The sequence below is a fragment of the Podarcis liolepis genome (assembly GCF_965112155.1).
Source record: "Podarcis liolepis genome assembly, chromosome: 8".
Lineage (NCBI taxonomy): Eukaryota > Metazoa > Chordata > Lepidosauria > Squamata > Lacertidae > Podarcis > Podarcis liolepis.
The window spans coordinates 1,137,021-1,154,008 of record NC_139560.1 but is presented as its reverse complement, the minus strand read 5'-3'; the positions used below and the strand labels follow the sequence as shown (position 1 = coordinate 1,154,008).

Sequence of the window (16,988 nt, the reverse complement as noted above, 5' to 3'; positions counted from 1 at the left end):
AAAAAGAAAGAAAGCAAGAAGGAAAGGAAAAAAAGGCCAGTCCTTTTTCCTCGTGTTTGTTTCCTCGTTCCCTCCCCCTTCAAAAAGTGACGTAGACTTTGGCATAGTAAAGTAGTCTTGGCAACAAACGAACAGATTGGAAGTCAACAGTGGTGCAAAAGAGTTGGCTCGTCTCAACAACCGAAAATTCGAAAAAGTGCAAACGTAAAAGTCTTAAGGGAGGAGACGCTCCCCCCTCGAATAAATAAATGCATAAATAAACAAACGCACAAATAAATAAATAAATAAATAAATAAATAAATAAGAAAGTTTCCAAGTTAAATATATACTTCTGCATTTTCCTTTCTTTCAAATAAATAATTTTTAAAAAGACCCGTCAAATAAATATATAGCAAAGCAAACACTTCGGAAAATAGAAATTGACACTTTTTGGAAAAGAAAAGAGGAAGAAAAGGAAGAGAGAAAAACCGTCTCGCAAATGAAATCGTAAAAAGAGAATCGTTCGCCTGACGTAATTCATTAATGAATAATTCATAATCATCATTATTGTTATTATGCTTATTAGGCTTATTATACTTTGCGGGAAGAGCAGGAGTGTGGAGATGGCGGGGGGTGCGCTTGGCTTGTTGTTGTTTGTTTGTTTTACCTTTCCAGGCGCGGCCCTTGGCTGCGGGGGTTTCGCGAATCTGGCTTCGCGGTTTCGCAAGGCGAAGTCGACCCTTTCGGAAAGCCCGGAGGAGGAGGAGGAAGAGACAGGGAGGGCGGGCAAGGGCGCGGGAGGAGGGGGCCCTCGGCGTGGCCTCTCCCCTCCCGGGGGCGCAGGGGCGGGAGAGGCGGGCGCCGCGCGCGGGTTCAGGCGTCGAGGGGGCTGAGCGGGGGCGGAACGGCGCCCTTGAAGCAGGCGGACTCGTAGTGCTTGTTCAGGTAGGACTTGAGGGCGAAGGTCTTGTTGCAGCGTTTGCACTTGAAGTGCTTGAAGGCGGAGTGCGTCTGCATGTGGGCGCGCAGGTTGGAGCGGTCGGCGAAGGCCTTGCCGCAGTGGGCGCAGCCGAAGGGCTTCTCGCCCGTGTGCGAGCGCATGTGGCCCTGCAGCAGCCAGGGCCGGCTGAAGGCCTTGCCGCACACGTCGCACTTGTGCTTGAGGTCGTGCGTCAGGAGGTGCATGGCCATGGCCGGCATGGACACGTACACCTTCCCGCACGTGGGACACTTCTTGGCCATCTTGCTGTCCAGGCTGCGGTGCGTCTGCTTGTGGCGGCTCAGGTTGGACGACGTGGCGTACGTCTTGCCGCACTCGCTGCACGTGTGCCGCTGCTGCTGCTGCTGCTGCTGCTGCGGAGCAAGAGGAGGGCCGCCCTGCGGGCCGGATTGCTGCGGAGCCTGGCCCAGCCGGGAGCCCGCCGCCCCGCCGCCGCCGCCGCCCACCACCGCCGCCTTGCGGCGCGAGCGGCCGTCGGTGATGAAGAAGGCATCGACGGCGTAGCCCTCGCTCACCGCCGCGTCGCCGTTGATGTAGCCGCCGGCCAACTCCGAGTGGGGGCTGTCCGGCGGGTCCGAGTCGGGCGCGCCGTAGTCGCCGTGGCTGCCGGGGTAGATGACGCCCGTCGGCGAAGGGACCTTGAGCCCGCCGTCGCTCTCGCCCTCGTACACCGACGACGGGGAGATGTACTCGCTGATGTAGCCTCCTGAGGAGGGGTGGGGAAGGGGAAGGGGGGCCCAGGGGGGTGGGGGAGAAGGGGACGGAGCAGGAGAGGAAGGGGGGAATGAGTTGGGGGGAGAGGGGGCCGTGTGGGGGGTTTCCAGGGGCAAAGGCGCGAGTCGAGGGGAACGGGAGAGAGAAGGTTTTCCGAGGGGGACGGAGGGAGAGGTGGAGAGCAAAAGAGAAATTAGGGGGGGGGAGGAATGAATTGGGGGCGAGGGAGGGGGCCACGTGAAGTTTTGAAGGGGGGAGTGTAAGGGATGAGTTGCGAGGGGGAAAGGAGTGGGGGGTGGCCGTGGGGAGAATTGGACAGGACACACATGGAGAAAGAGAGATGGGTTTGGGGGCGGGAGGGGGGGGAAGAGAGTGACACGCAAAGAAGGGACAAGATGTGTACAGAAGACGGGAGGAGGAGGAAGAGGGGGGCAGGAGGAAGGCCAGGGAGGGAGGGCGGAAGAGAGAGAGCGGCGTGGGTTCAGCAGCGAGTCTCCCAGGCCGGAGCAGAGCGAGCCCAGCCCGGCGACTCTGATGAGTCCATAATTGATGGGCTCGGCAGCTCGGCTCGAGAGCTCTCTAGTTAATAGATGCAACAAGCTGGAGCCCGGAGGAGCCCCCTCCCTCCCTCTCCCCCCCCCGCTCCCCCCCGCCAAGCGGCTCCTCTGTCATGCTAATCTCCGCGGCGCTTGATGAACCTCCTTCCCCTCATCTTCCTCTCCATCATTCCGGGCCATTTCCCGGCCTTTCACCTGCGGCTGCCTCGGCCAGATAACTGCCTGGCAGGAATTGAGGGAGGGGGGGAGAGAGAGATGTGCGGGGAGGAGAGGGGCATCCTCTTTATCTCCATTCCCCTCCCCCCACCCCACCCGCGATCCTCTCCTCTCTCTCAAGGTCAGCGCTCTGCAGGAGACCAAAGGAGAAAGGCGCGCGGGGAGGGGGGGTTGCGGAGGGGGAGGCTAATTCCCCCCTCCCCCCCTTTCCTCTCTCTCGAACCACTTCAGCAGAATTCCGGCGATTATGCAACACGCTGCAGACGGATTGCCCGGAACAAAAGCGGGGAGGGGGGGAAGCGGGGGTCACCAGGAAGCCCCAGCCGGAGGGGGAGAAACATCCCCTCGTTTGGAGCCACGCATAGACAGGGAAGATTATGCGGAGTCCCGCTGAAGGGCCCTCCCCCGGGGAAAGACTCTTGGGATGCGTGTGGGGGGGGGAGAGAGGGGGTTCGGTTGCCCTTGAACTTGAGCGCGAGACAAAAGGGCCTCTCTCACAAGGAACTGCAATCCAATGGGGCTCCTCTCCTCTTCTTCCTCCTCCTCCCTCCCCTCTCTCTCCACCCGCCCCCCCCCGCCCGCCCGCGCGCCCTTGCCCCATCATGGAAAAGGCTCGCCCACCCGCCTCCGTCCCTGCAAGGTCTAATTTTAGCAGGGTTTGGATTGCATCGAAATGTGCCGAGTCAGTCAACACAGCGCCGAGCCAGGCGCGAGACCCGCTCAATATGGCCCTTCGCTGATGCCGCGGCCGCCGGGGCTGCAAAAGCATTCCAGGAAAGGCGCCGCATACCGGGACTCGCTTGAGCCCTGGCGCTCTGCCTCCCCCGGTGCCGTGAGAGCGCTCACCGGGGGGACAACCCCCCCCCCCCCGGGTGGCTCTGCTGTTGCTGCCCAGAGTTTCTGCTGCGCATTGGCACGGTTGGAGCACCGCTGACCGCCCCCCCCTTCCGCACCGCCACAGCCTCCAGTCCCCCTAATCCCTGTCTCGGTGGGGGCCCCGTTCCTCTTTCTCTTCCCCCCTCCCCTCCCCTCCACTGCTGGGTGAGGGTCCTCTGCCCACCCGCCCCCGTCCTTACCCTTGTCATGGATCCGGGAGCTGAAGTCTGTCCGCGACCTGCCGTAGGAGTTCTCGAGATCCGCCGAGGAGAAATCGTCAAGTTTGACCTTTTTAACCAGGAAAGATCTTGGCATGGTTTCTGAACTCTCCCGGAATGTGACGAAGCCCCCGCAGCTTCAGCCGATGGGTTCAAATGAGAGGTGGGGGAGATGCGGGAGGGGCGCAGGGGTGGAGGGGGGCAGGAAGAGGAAGGAGACAGCCGAAGAAAAAGAACAACAACAAAAAAGAAAGAACGGAAAACGTACAAAAATAAAATTTGCGGAGGGGGAGAAAAATCTGATTTTTTTAAAATAAGAATAAGAATAAAAAAAGCAAACCCCGAAAGGACTCAAGAATGGCAATCGCGGCGCGCTATGGCTTCGTGGTATTTTTTGCTTGCTCGTTCCAAACCCCTGAATGGAGCGCTGCCCGCCGCGGAGGTCTCCAGCCTGGGCGGTTGCGCCGCGCGAGTCCTTGTTCCCGCAGCGGCGGCGGCGGCGGCTGCTTTTGTGCGCGGCGAGGCTGCGCCTTGGCAGGCCTCTCGCTTGCGCTCCAGCGCGGCTCAGAAGCCCACCATGAGTTCGAGAGATTACAACCAACGCCGCGCTGGTTCATAAGAGGCGGCCGGCGAGTTCGGCACCTGGACAGCTCCCTCCCGGTGGGCCGGCGCTCCCCGCCTCGCTCCCCGGTCCCGCGCTGGCTCGCCCGGGCTCTCCGCCGCCGCCGCCGCCGCCAGGCGCCCTCACCGCCTCCACGCCAGCCCGGGCTGCTGCGCTCTTGCTGGGCTCGGCTTCTCCTGCCCGTCCGCCCCCTGCGGCTCGGTCCTCTCCAGCGCTGCGGCGGCTTCTGCCTGGCTTGCGTGTGTGCTGTAATTCGTATTGTTGTTCCGCTCCGGGGCTGCGATGGCGGCGGGGAGGGGTGGCGGCGGCGGCGGCGGCGGTTATTGCTTGCTTGGCTCGCTCGCTGGCTCGCTTGCTCGCTCGCTCGCTCGCTTGCTTGTTGGGCGGTGGGGGGGGGGGTTCCTTGTTCAGCACTGGACAGCTCCCAGGCTTCCTTGCCGCAGCCTCTTGTTGCAAGCTCCTGAATTTCTGAAGATTCGCGGATCAGCTGTTCGGATTTATAATGCAGCGATCAGGTGGTGGACGGAAATGGAAGCGCTTAATTTAATCCATCAAAAAAAAAAAAAAAGGGAAGAAATCTCTCCCGGGAACAGGGCTGAGACAGAATGATTTAGTGACGCTGTTGTGAGTCGCCTCCTGCCCTGCCTTTTCGTAAACCCCCTCCCACTCTTCGCTCTTTCCTTCCTTTCCTACCCTCGACCCTTGATCGTTTTTCCTTTGCAAGTTTAGACGCGGAAAGTGCGCGGAGGAGGCAGATTCAGCTCCCGCGGCAACGTCGGAGACTCGGGGAAAATATATATATCCAGCATTCGCAGCCCGTTGGCAACTTGCAAGAGAAGCAACTTGGCTTGGCCGCGAAACACAAGCCCACCCCCCACCCGGCTCTATCAGACCTAATGAGGAGGGAAGGAGGGGTGTCGCTTTCTCCCCCCGCCAGTGATTTATTGGAGGGAGCGTCAGGAAGACCTGTGGGGCCCTGTGGGCGACACCCTCACTTTTTAATGAGGGAAAGGGGACGCAGGCCGGGCCTTTTGTTCCCCTTTTAGAAGGAGGTTGGTGAGAGAAAGGATCTCTTGTCTGAAGGAGGGGGGGGCTGAGTGTCGTGGGTGTCACGAATCGTGTGGGGAGTGGGGAGGCATCATTTGCTAAAAGGTGAGGCGCTGAGACGCAACCCTGCCTTTCCTTTTACTGAGTGAGGAAATCCTCTCCCAGCCCCAGATATGTAAACGCTGGAAGCGGAGGAAAGACACTTTGCACGTGCTCAAGGGCACGGCATTGTGACTTGTTCCCATGCCACAGGACTGAGTTCCAAGGTTGTACACCAGGCCTTCCCCTCAATAGATAAATAAAGTACTGCTCCTTCGATCTGGGGCAGCAAAAGGGGGTAGACTGTAGTCAAGATTCTTGGGCCTATATTCTGGCAGAGAGTCGAAGGGGAGTCTACTGCAAGGGGCTTCCAGTTCGCACGCAGGAGTCACATGCTACCTGAGCAGAGTCTTGAGGTACTGGATTCTGGAGAACTGGGAAAGGAGACCGCCCCCTCCCGTCTTCTGCCTACATCCCAGAATAAGGAGGTAGTGAGAAGCCTGCAATAGCAAGAAGGCAACAAGTGTCTCGGCCACTGAAGGCCAGCCGTTTGGCACCCGTCCCCTTCTGGCTTCCACGCGAAAACCGGGGTTCAACAAATTGATTGGGGTTGCGGGGAGGACTCGGGAGTTTCCTACGACCCGCACGTCTGAACACAATGTAGCCAAGTCGAGAGGCAGCAAGGTGGGGTTTGAGTATATGTAGGTTCATCTGAACCCGATCTCCCAGGAGAGGAGTTTCAGTCACTATGGGGTGTGAACCGACCTCGTTTCAGTGCCAAGGGTTGCCAACGTGGCGGAGCAGGAGAGGAAAAGTTGGTGGTTGGCTTGGCGCTAGAAAACAAGAGCTGCAAAATAGAGGACGGGGTTATTTTCGCAGCCCTCCCTCGCCCCGCTCTCCCCACCCCACAGCCCAAACCCTGAAGGCGCCCAGACCCGTCCATCCAACCGCTCCGCCTTTCTTGGTGGCGCTACCGGTGGTCCCACCTCCCGACGCCTCCTCGGTGTCACACAATGGCCCGCGAGCGTGGCAGGAGAAGGAGGCGCTGGATGTGTGCACGACCCACGGGGACCTTTCCCTGCGTGAGAATCAATGGGAGGAGCGAGGCGCCTTGCTGAGCTTCCTTGGAGATGGTCTCCGCGGCTGGGCCCGCGCGGGGGCTGGCGGTGACCTCCCCGGACAGGACCGTCTTTCACCGTGAAGCCATCCACACCCTTAATTCAGAACTTTCTCCACTAATCCCCCACTCGCTCCCTCGCTCCCTGAATGGGCCTTTGGCGTGGGATTTGGTGCCAGAGAGGTCTCGTGCTGTGCAAGCTGCAAGGAGAGAGTTTGTGTTGTGCAAAAGAAACGTGGTCGAGGCCCCGCGAAAAGGGATGGGGGGCATATCTGGATTGCAAAGCAATCAACAGTGAATGCAAAGGCCCAGCCTAACCCTCTCAGCGCCAGCTAGTCTCCCTTGCAAAGGCCCTTTCACGACCCCTTCCCGGCAAGCCAGCGGAGCTGCGGCCTCAGGTCTGGAATCCCCTCTCGAAACCTCCTTCCCAGCCCCGAGAAGCGTCTTCTCCGCCGCTCGCCGGCATCCAGACGCACCACTGGGCTGCGTTTGTTTCTGCTCGGCTCCCCTGCGGCCCTGCCTTTGATTCCTGCTGCTCTCCTTCCCTGCATCCTAATTAACAAGACTGCTGTGAACCTCAGGCCCTTCGCGAGAGAGCGAGATCAAGAGAGCGCGCACCGACCCGGGTTTTGTTCTGAATTTCCGCCCTCCCTCTCTACTCCGGCAGACTGATGGAATTGCAAACCAAGCTAACAATCTCCAGTCACCCAAAGTTTACAAGTCACCCTCTGACATCACGGCCCCCAAGCCAATGGGCTTCGGTTTATGCAAATGAGGGGGGCTGGCGAGCAGAAGGTCCCCCCTTTTGCACAATGATTCCTCCAGGAGACATATGTCCCTAATTAACAAATATCTAGGAACAAGCCTGTTCGCTATTGTCTTGCCCTGTGTAGATTTGTTTACTTCTGCAGGAAAGAGAAGAGAGGGAAGCCCAGGTGACAAAGGCCACGCCAACGCCGCCTCCCCGCGCCCACGAGGGGCGCCTGCCTGCCTGGGCAGTCCTCCGAGGACCCTCGCCCCCCACCCGCCGCCCCAGGGCTCGGGGCACGGCGGGACGAGGACATTTTGGAGCCCCGGGAGGGAAAGGGCGCCGCGCATCCTCTCCCCACGCACCCCACACCCACGCAAGGAACCCCTTCACGCGTGCCAGCTCCAGGAATGCTCCCTGCACAACACGCAGGCCCCTTTCATTTCCCTGGGCTTCTGCAAAACGAGCTTCGTGCGGCCGGAGCTCACCTGGGTCCCATCTGCCCGTCTCCACATTGTGGTCCTGAAGGGCAGCCCACCTGCCCTCCGAGTGGAGCTGTACTCCGGTTTGGTGTGGGGGACCTTTGGCCCTCCAGATGTTGAAGAACTACAGCTCCCGTCAGCCCCAGCAAGCATGGCCGTTGACTAGGGATGAAGGGAGTTGTAGTGCTGCGCGCACAAACCCCGGCAAAATGTTTTCTGCAAATGCATCAATAAACCTGTGTGTGTACAAAATATGCTCCCAAGCACGACAGGTGTCTTCCGTTGCAGGCTGCTCGGTTCTAGTGCGCGGCACTAGTTGCAGAATGCCAGCAGTTTCCCCGTGTACTCAGGCGTGGGTGCTGGAAATGCTAAATTTAGCCAATTCATATTCTGAAGCAGGTAATTACAAATGTGGGTGACATCATGACTTGGTCGGCTTGCATTCCAGGCGGCGGAACCGCCAGCTGAACGTGGATGGCTAATTGTCTCTCGGGCCAGGCCAGAGCCTAAAAGAAGAGCCGTTCCCCTCTTGCCACGTTTTCCACGGGATGCATCCACTGCAGGTACCTCTGTCAACCCCACAGATGACAGCCCAGCCTCCGCTTCCGTAGCTGTAGCAGAGAGTCCTGTCCCTCCTGAGGCAAGTCTCTTGCCCTGCAAACAGCTCTGAAGTTTCTCCCAGTCTTTTGCTGAAATCCGCCTCTCTCTAATTTCCTGTCCTCTGGAGAAACAGGGAAGAGGCCATTGCTTCATCTTCTGAAGGACAAGCCATGCAGCCATTTCTTGATTAATCTTCACTTCTCCAGGCCAAAGATACTACATCATCATCATCATCATCATCATCATCATCATCATCATATACCCCACCCATCTAGGGAGACCCAGCCACCCTGGGTGGCTTCCAACAAAGTACCAAAATACAGTGGTCTGTTAAACATTAAAAGCTTCCCTAAACAGGGCTGCCTTCAGATGTCTTCTAAAAGTCTGGTAGTTGTTCTTCTCTTTGACATCTGGTGGGAGGGCGTTCCACAGGGAGGGCGCCACTACCAAGAAGGACCTCTGCCTGGTTCCCTGTAACTTGGCTTCTCGCAGGGAAGGAACCACCAGAAGGCCCTCGGAGCTGGACCTCAGTGTCCGGGCAGAACGATGGGGGTGGAGACGCTCCTTCAGGTATACTGAGCTGAGGCTGTTTAGGGCTTTCAAGGTCAGCACCAACACTTTGAATTGTGTTCGGAAACGTACTGGGAGCCAATGTAGGTCTTTCAAGACCGGTGTTATGTGGTCTCTGCAGCCGCTCCCAGTCACCAGTCTGGCTGCCACATTCTGGATTAGTTGTAATTTCCGGGTCACCTTCAAAGGTAGCCCCACGTAGAGCGCATTGCAGTAGTCCAAGCGGGAGATAACCAGAGCATGCACCACTCTAGCGAGACAGTCTGTGGGCAGGGAGGGTCTCATCCTGCGTACCAGATGGAGATGGTAGACAGCTGCCCTGGGCACAGAATTGACCTGCACCTCCATGGACAGCTGTGAGTTCTACGTCTTTCAACCAAATCCTCACCAGCCCTGATTTACGGACCCCATTTCTATTCTGCTTGACTGATTTGTAAAGTGCAATGCATATCAGTGCATAGATTGAATCATGGAATGATAGAGTTGAAAGGCACCCAAATGCTTATCCATTCCAGCTCCATTCCATTCAGGAATCACAGCTGAATAATCCCTGTCAGATGGCCACCCAAACTCTGCTTAGGAAACCTCTCCAAGGAAGGAGAGCCCACCACATTCCAAGGGAATCCATTCCACCATCATACAGCTCTTGCCACCAGAAAGTTCTTCCTAATGTTGCGTTGGAATTTCCTTTCTTCTCACTTGAATAAATAGGTTTGGGTCCCACCCTCCAGAGCAGGAGGAAAGAAGCTGGCTCCATCTTCCATGCGAAAGCCTTTGAGATATTTGAAGATGGCCCTTCATATCACCTCCCCTTCTCTTCTCTAGGCTGAACATAACCAACTCCCTCAACTGTTACTCATATGAGGCAGGAGACCTAGGAAACATCATCACCGAGTTAATGATTTTAATGGATACAATCCAGTATACAGTCATACCTCGGGTTACAGACGCTTCAGGTTGTGTATTTCAGGTTGCACACCACGCCGAACCCGGAAATACTGGAATGGGTTACTTCCGGGTTTCGGAGCTTGCACATGTGCAGAAGCGCCGAATCACGACCTGCGCATGCACAGACGCGGGTCGCAGGTTGCAAACGCTGCGGGTTGCGAACGTGCCTCCTGCACGGATCACGTTCACAACCCAAGCATCCACTGTAATGGACTTGACCTCCTAGAATTGGAAAGGGTGTGTGTCAAAAAACATTGTTCTCGGCAATCTTGAAATTATATTAGTCAAGAGGCATGTGACAGTTTTTTGAATGTGTTTAGAAATATGTTTTTAAATGTTATTAGATTTTTTTAAAGCACCAAATTTAATTCTTAATTGTATTCTTTTCCTACATGGTTGTTTCCTTCTCTGGGCTTCTTGGGGAGGAAGGAAAGGCAGGAGAGAATTTTTAATTTTAATAATAGCAGTAGCAGCAGCAGCAGCAGCAGAAACAACTGGATTGGATCAAAAGGTCAGGCTAGTTTGTATCGAAGGAATTTCTGCTCCCAGAATCCTTTCTCGTTTCCATCTAATGTTGGAAACAGAGCCCAGAGCCATTTGGCTTAAAAGACACCTGAGTTCCGCAGGGCCTGCTCCCTAGTCAGTTTGGTTCAGGGTCCAGCCTTCAATGTCTAAATATGGTGGGCCCAATCTGCCCAGAGTTAAGCACCTTGATTAAGCACTTGCTGGGGTCCTCTGTTCCAATGATCAAGCGTGAAGCGATGTGGGTTGGCTGTGGCTTCTGAGTGTGTGAACAAACGGGAGCATATCTGTGTCCATTGTGCGCACTGTGCCAAGAAAGGACCACCAATCAATTAAAATTAGAAACTGTTACAAATCCCATTGAGGCAATACACAGCTTAGCCCTATTAACACGGTAGCGCTTTACAGGAGAGTAGGTGGTGCAGATGGAGTAACAAATATTTGCCCTCCCAGGATGCAGCAGTTGGAGACAAGTCACTGAGAGCATGTTAAGCCAGAGAAGAAAGCCTTTGTCATACAGCTAACCTGTGGAATCCACTGCCACAGGACATAACTGTGAGTGTTTGGGTTTTTTAAAAAACAACAGGGTTTTTGTAAAGCAGGATAGGGCTGACACCCCCCCACCCTTTTTAATATGTTGTTGTTGTTGTTGTTGTTGTTGTTTAGTCGTTTAGACGTGTCCGCCTCTTCGTGACCCCCTGGACCAGAGCACGCCAGGCACTCCTGTCTTCCACTGCCTCTTGCAGTTTGGTCAAACTCATGTTTGTAGCTTCGAGAACACTGTCCCACCATCTCGTCCTCCGTCGTCCCCTTCTCCTTGTGCCCTCCATCTTTCCCAACATCAGGGTCTTTTCCAGGGAGTCTTCTCTTCTCATGAGGTGGCCAAAGTCTTGGAGCCTCAGCTTCAGGATCTGTCCTTCCAGTGAGCACTCAGGGCTGATTTCCTTCAGAATGGATAGGTCTGATCTTCTTGCAGTCCATGGGACTCTCAAGAGTCTCCTCCAGCACCATAATTCAAAAGCATCCAGTCTTCGGCGATCAGCCTTCTTGATGGTCCAGCTCTCACTTCCATACATCACTACTGGGAAAACCAGAGCTTTAACTATACAGACCTTCCTTTTTAATATATTGCATGGTATTTGCAAATCCATGGGTGGGGCAGATTACAAAGGTGGGGAGAATATTGGGAATCTGGTAGGCCAGAGTAGAATGTCAATGACTCTTTTGTTGTGGCAATGGCCTTGACAGGGCCGGCTCACCCATGAGGCAAGGTGAGGTGACTGCCTCAGGCAGTAGGATCCATAGAGGCAGCACATCTGGACTGTGAGGAATGCCCTCACCCACTGCTGCCACTGCTTTGGTGGCAGTTACCGTTGGGGGGGGGCTTCTTGAAGGAGGGGTCTGTCTCCCCCTCACAGCCCCCCACCCCAAATGCTGCCTCTACAGACGCCTCTTGGTGAATGGAAGGTGCTGCCGGTCTCCTCCCACACTTGCGCTCAGTGTAGATCTTTATTTATCCCCCCCCCCCCGTTCCTGATTCACTCAGCCTTCTTCCCTGGTGGGCAGGGGCGCCAGTGCGTGGTTTGCCTCAGGTGCAAAAATGTCTCTGGCCAGCCCTGGATCTTGAGACCCACTCCAACAGGAAGCCACAGGTGGAATTACATGGACAGGTCACCCCAAAGACAATGTAAAGGTAAAGGGACCCTTGACCATTAGGTCCAGTCGTGGCCGACTCTGGGGTTGTGGCGCTCATCTCGCTTTACTGGCCGAGGGAGCCGGCGTACAGCTTCCGGGTCATGTGGCCAGCATGTCTAAGCCGCTTCTGGCGAACCAGAGCAGCACACAGAAACACTGTTTACCTTCCCACCAGAGTGGTACCTATTTATCTACAGTGGTACCTCAGGTTAAGTACTTAATTCATTCCGGAGGTCTGTTCTTAACCTGAAACTGTTCGTAACCTGAAGCACCACTTTAGCTAATGGGGCCTCCTGCTGCTGCCACACCTTTGGAGCACGATTTCTGTTCTCATCCTGAAGCAAAGTTCTTAACCTGAAGCACTATTTCTGGGTTAGTGGAGTCTGTAACCTGAAGCGTCTGTAACCCAAGGTACCACTGTACTTGCACTTTGACGTGCTTTCGAACTGCTAGGTTGGTAGGAGCAGGGACCGAGCAACAGGAGCTCACCCCATCGCGGGGATTCGAACCCACGACCTTCTGATCGGCAAGTCCTAGGCTCTGTGGTTTAACCCACAGCGCCACCTGCGTCCCTCAAAGACATTGTACTTCCCCCTATTACAGTTTCCAGGGGCTGCAAGATGAAGATTTGTTTGCACAGCAAGAGGCATTGGAGTTCTAGTTTACTTTGGAGCTGGGTGCCTGGTCACCTGTGAGCCTTTTGACTGAATCCGTAGGTGCTGACTGTCCCTGCAAGCTGGTGGGAAGGGGGAACTCTGCACACGCTCAGAGGCATTGCATGACAGGTTCACCCACTGCTTTTTTTTTCTTAAAAAATGTTTAGGGGTCCTCTCATTTTCCTACTCACATTGACACACTGCCCCTCAATGAGGCCAAACGTAGATGCACAAAATGTTTAGGGGTATGTGTACCCCTGCGTCCCCCCAGGGGGGGAAAAGCACCGGGTTCGCCTGTTCCACAGCTGAGCCCTTACATTCAGAATAGGTTCTGGGGCTGAGTTCTGGTGAACTGTGGACAAATAAAGTCTTGCCTGCTGCCACCTGGTGGAAACCAGACACAATCCAAAGGGCACCGGAGGCCAGGAGGGAAACGTGCGTGTCAGCAATTTGGGAGTAGGCTAAAACCAGTTGCTCTGTGTTGCCGTGTGGCAAGTTGGGGCACCTGCAGGACACCAGGTTGGTGAAGGGAAAGGTTTCCAGGGACTAGTTTAGTTTATTAGTTTTGTGTATCGCTTCTAGTTCCAAGAAGCAATTTATAAGCAAGCTTTAAGTGATACAATAATAAAATGACAAAGGCATATCGAAAGCAACTTTAACAATAAAATGCAAGAAGGAATGGCACATTTAGTGCAGCATCGCATTCCCAATCAGATGGGAAACCTGTAAGCAGGATCCAACTACAAGAGCAACACTCTCCCCTTCAGATGGGCAGGGTACAAATAAATTATTATTATTATTATTATTATTATTATTATTATTATTATTCCTGTGGTTTCCAGAAACTGGGCTTCAGATGCACTGCTGCCTCTGACCATTGAGGCAGAGCCCAGCCATCATGGCTATTCACCATAAACTTTCATTTCCTCCATAAATTTGTCCCATCCTCTTTTAAAGCCATCTAAATTGGCAGCTGCCTCCTGTGGCAGGGAGTTCCATAGTTTAACTGCTATGCGCAGAGCTTCTGTCCTGGAGTGTCTCACATTCATGAGATGTTCCAGTGTTATGAGAGACAAAGGATAACTTTGCACTGCCCACTTCCTCAGGCTGTGCGCACTTGTGAGGTGTAATCCACAGGGAACAGTCAAATACAACATTCCTTGATTTCCTAGAGTGGACATGCAAGGGGATGTTGGTGCAGCCAGTCGAAACTTCCTGTTCCTCCTGGGTTGGAGCATCCTTCCTCTTGCATGTGACTAGAGGTGGGTGAAACCCAGGCATAGGCAAACTCGGCCCTCCAGATGTTTTCGGACTACAACTCCCACGATCCCTAGCCAACAGGACCAGTGGTCAGGGGTGATGGGAATTGTAGTCCCAAAACATCTGGAGGACCGAGTTTGCCTATGCCTGGTGTAACCTTACCTGTCGAGGTAACCAAAGGACAAGGCATGCTACCACTGTCTCTCTTTTCCATCTTCCTTTCACCCGTGTGAACGGCAGGACTGCTAGCCTGCACTGGGATTATCCCCCCATATGGAGTAGATCCACATGTACATATCTGTAACTAAGTCTGCCTTCAGGGATCCAACTGTGAACTGATGTGAGTAAACTTCCTTTACTGACTTTAAATAAGATTGTTGTGTCTTTATTCTTTTTATGAGGGATTGAAAGGGAACGTACCAGGAACGTACAATTCAATACTGAATTGTATAATAGTGAGAGGCTCACACGAGCCTGCAACCAGCCATCTGCTGCGCATGTAAGAAAAGGGAATGTAACTCTGCTACTTAAAAAAACTTGCTAGCATAAGTTAGGAAGGATATTAATAAACAATATATCCTCTCCTGACACCCTGAACATTCTCACAGCACTTTCCTTGTCTAGGCAGAGCAACCTGCCGCACACAAACAATGGCGCAAACGGCCATCCTTTTCATCAGAGTTTATCATTATGAGGCTGCTGAGATTCCTTTTATGCAGGCTTCCTCAACCTTGGCCCTCCAGATGTTTTTGGCCTACAACTCCCATGATCCCTAGCTAGCAGGACCAGTGGTCAGGGATGATAGGGATTGTTGTCTCCAAAACATCTGGTGGGCCAAGTTTGAGGAAGTCTGCTTTTATAGGTCGTTTGTGGGGTGGTTTAAAAACATTTAGGTAATTTTTATTTCATCTTTCTGATCGGTACTCTCTGCCCAGAGTCTTTGGGGACGGGCTGGCTAATGAAAAGCCAGATAAATGAGGGAACGAACCAACCACAACGGAGGCATCAGGACAGGGACCCCAGAGCTTCTAGCATATCACAAGCCAGCCCCCCCCCCCATGCCAAAGTCAGGCTGGCTCCGACACTGAGCCCACCCTGGACCCTGTGCAACCTCAGGCCTCACCCTGTGCCACCGCTGCCTTGTCCCAAAGGCGCAAGCGGCAAGGCTCCCCCTCTCCCTGGCTGTGCAATGATCATTAAGCAGGTAAGTGCCGTAATTGAGCTTTGAATGTTGCCAAGAAGAGCTGATTTCAGCTAAATGGGGGAGAAAGATGCAGGCCCCGCTCATTTGCATAATAATAGTCTAGGAGGCAAAGCAACACAAGAGCGCCTTGTCTGCTGTTAAATCAAAGAGCTTCATTAGCATTTAATTTTCACTCTCACAGTTTATATGGGAAGCCAAGAAGCCAAGGGCTGCTGCAGCCTGGGCGAATCCCCACCCCCACCCCAATGTAGTCAACAGGAGCATGCAAGGAATTGTGGGGGGAGGAGGAAGAGGAGGAAGAGGCTTGGGGAACCAAACGTGTTGGCCAAGATGAGTTGGATGAGCCATCTTGCGTCCTCTCTGTCTCTCTCCATGGATGTCTTGAAGACTGAGATCCTTGCAGTCTCGTGGTCTGGGATGGATACTCGGCCACTGCAATTGTAGGGTCCACTGGCTCCCACCCACCCAACCTGACACAGGCGTCCTCTACCCTTTAAAGTGACCTAGTTCTGCTAGCTGTCTTCTTCCTCCAATCCCCACCCTATAAATTTTGGTGCCAAGGATAGGAAGGAAAAGCTCCCTCTCTGCATTCATGGGCCACTTCCAGAATTGTTTACGGTGCAGTCATCCTGATTTGTTTCCAGGGGAATTAGGCGATGCTGGCTATTTAAGGAGCATTTGTTCTATTTAAGGTCCTGTATACCTGAAGGAGCGTCTCCACTCCCATCGTTCAGCCCAGACACTGAGGTCCAGCGCTGAGGGCCTTCTGGCAGTTCCCTCATTGCGAGAAGTGAGGTTACAGGGAACCAGGCAGAGGGCCTTCTCGGTGGTGGCACCCACCCTGTGGAACGCCCTCCCATCAGATGTCAAAGAGACAAACAACTACCAGACTTTTAGAAGACATCTGAAGGCAGCCCTGTTTAGGGAAGCTTTTAATGTTTAATAGGTTATTGTATTTTAATATTCTGTTGGAAGCCGCGCAGAGTGGCTGGGGAAACCCAGCCAGATGGGTGGGGTATAAATAATTTGTTGTTGTTGTTGTTGTTGTTGTTATTTTGTGGTGAGGTATTGCATCAAAGCAAGTGCCATTCTGTGATTTCTGACATTTTCCCTCCAACACTTTCTGTTGGAAGTTTGCATGCAACTCAGCTAGCAGGAAAGAGATTTGCATGCTGTTAAGACAGAGTAAGGGAACTCCACATTCCCTGTGTCCTTTTTAAAAACAAAACAGAGGAATATGAAACTTTTAATGAAACAATAATCCCTGTATGGTCTCTCTGGACACTGGGGAAATGCACAGAGCACCTCAGTGCCAGCCAAATACACAAGAATCAACAGCTATTTTCTTCCTTTAACTTAAACAAGAGAGGAAATATCTTCTGAAGAAAGCTTGCATCTAGCAAAGCCCACTGTGGGAATACAACACCACGCTGCAGGCTCTGGCTTTTGGTCTCTGTGATGCTACAGATCAAAGCAACAAAACCAACTGGAAATAGAAGACAAAATAAATAAATCAATTTTGACCCTGTACAGCAGCCTCAGCGAACGGATCCCTGTGCCGTTAACCTCTCAGCTGACTTCTCCAGCTCGTTGTTTAGACTGATAGGTCTACATTGCATCCCATCTACAACTTCCTCCTCCTCCTCAAACTTCTCTCTCAGACCTCAAGATCTGAGGTCATCTCTGACTCTCCGCTGAGAGAACAAAGGCACAAGAAGGGCTGCCTTGCTGTTCTCTAGCTAGGATAGAACTAGGAGTCGTTTCCTACAATAAATAATTTTATTATTTCCTTACCTACAAGCATCTCTGTGCAACAGGTGAAGACTACTTTGTAATCAAGATTCACTAGCTAAGCACCGCTCACTTTGTATACTAAAGGGGTTTCAATAGTGAATTGATGCCATTGGCCACCCCCCAC

General features: G+C 53.6%; 1 protein-coding gene across 2 annotated transcripts; it reads right to left on the bottom strand.

Moving 5' to 3' along the window:
* Positions 1-845: 845 nt before the first annotated feature.
* On the bottom strand, positions 846-6,528 carry SCRT1 (scratch family transcriptional repressor 1). 2 transcript variants are annotated; one of them, XM_083516996.1, is made up of 3 exons: positions 6,034-6,528; positions 3,543-4,669; positions 846-1,685 (listed from the first exon to the last, which is right to left on the bottom strand). In XM_083516996.1, the coding sequence occupies exons 2-3, from the start codon at positions 3,655-3,657 to the stop codon at positions 853-855; spliced, it is 948 nt and encodes a 315-aa protein (XP_083373122.1). In that variant the 5' UTR covers positions 3,658-4,669; positions 6,034-6,528; the 3' UTR covers positions 846-852. The 2 variants fall into 2 exon arrangements, with proteins under 2 accessions (XP_083373122.1, XP_083373123.1); XM_083516997.1 differs by having other exon boundaries at positions 6,255-6,528.
* Positions 6,529-16,988: the final 10,460 nt, after the last annotated feature.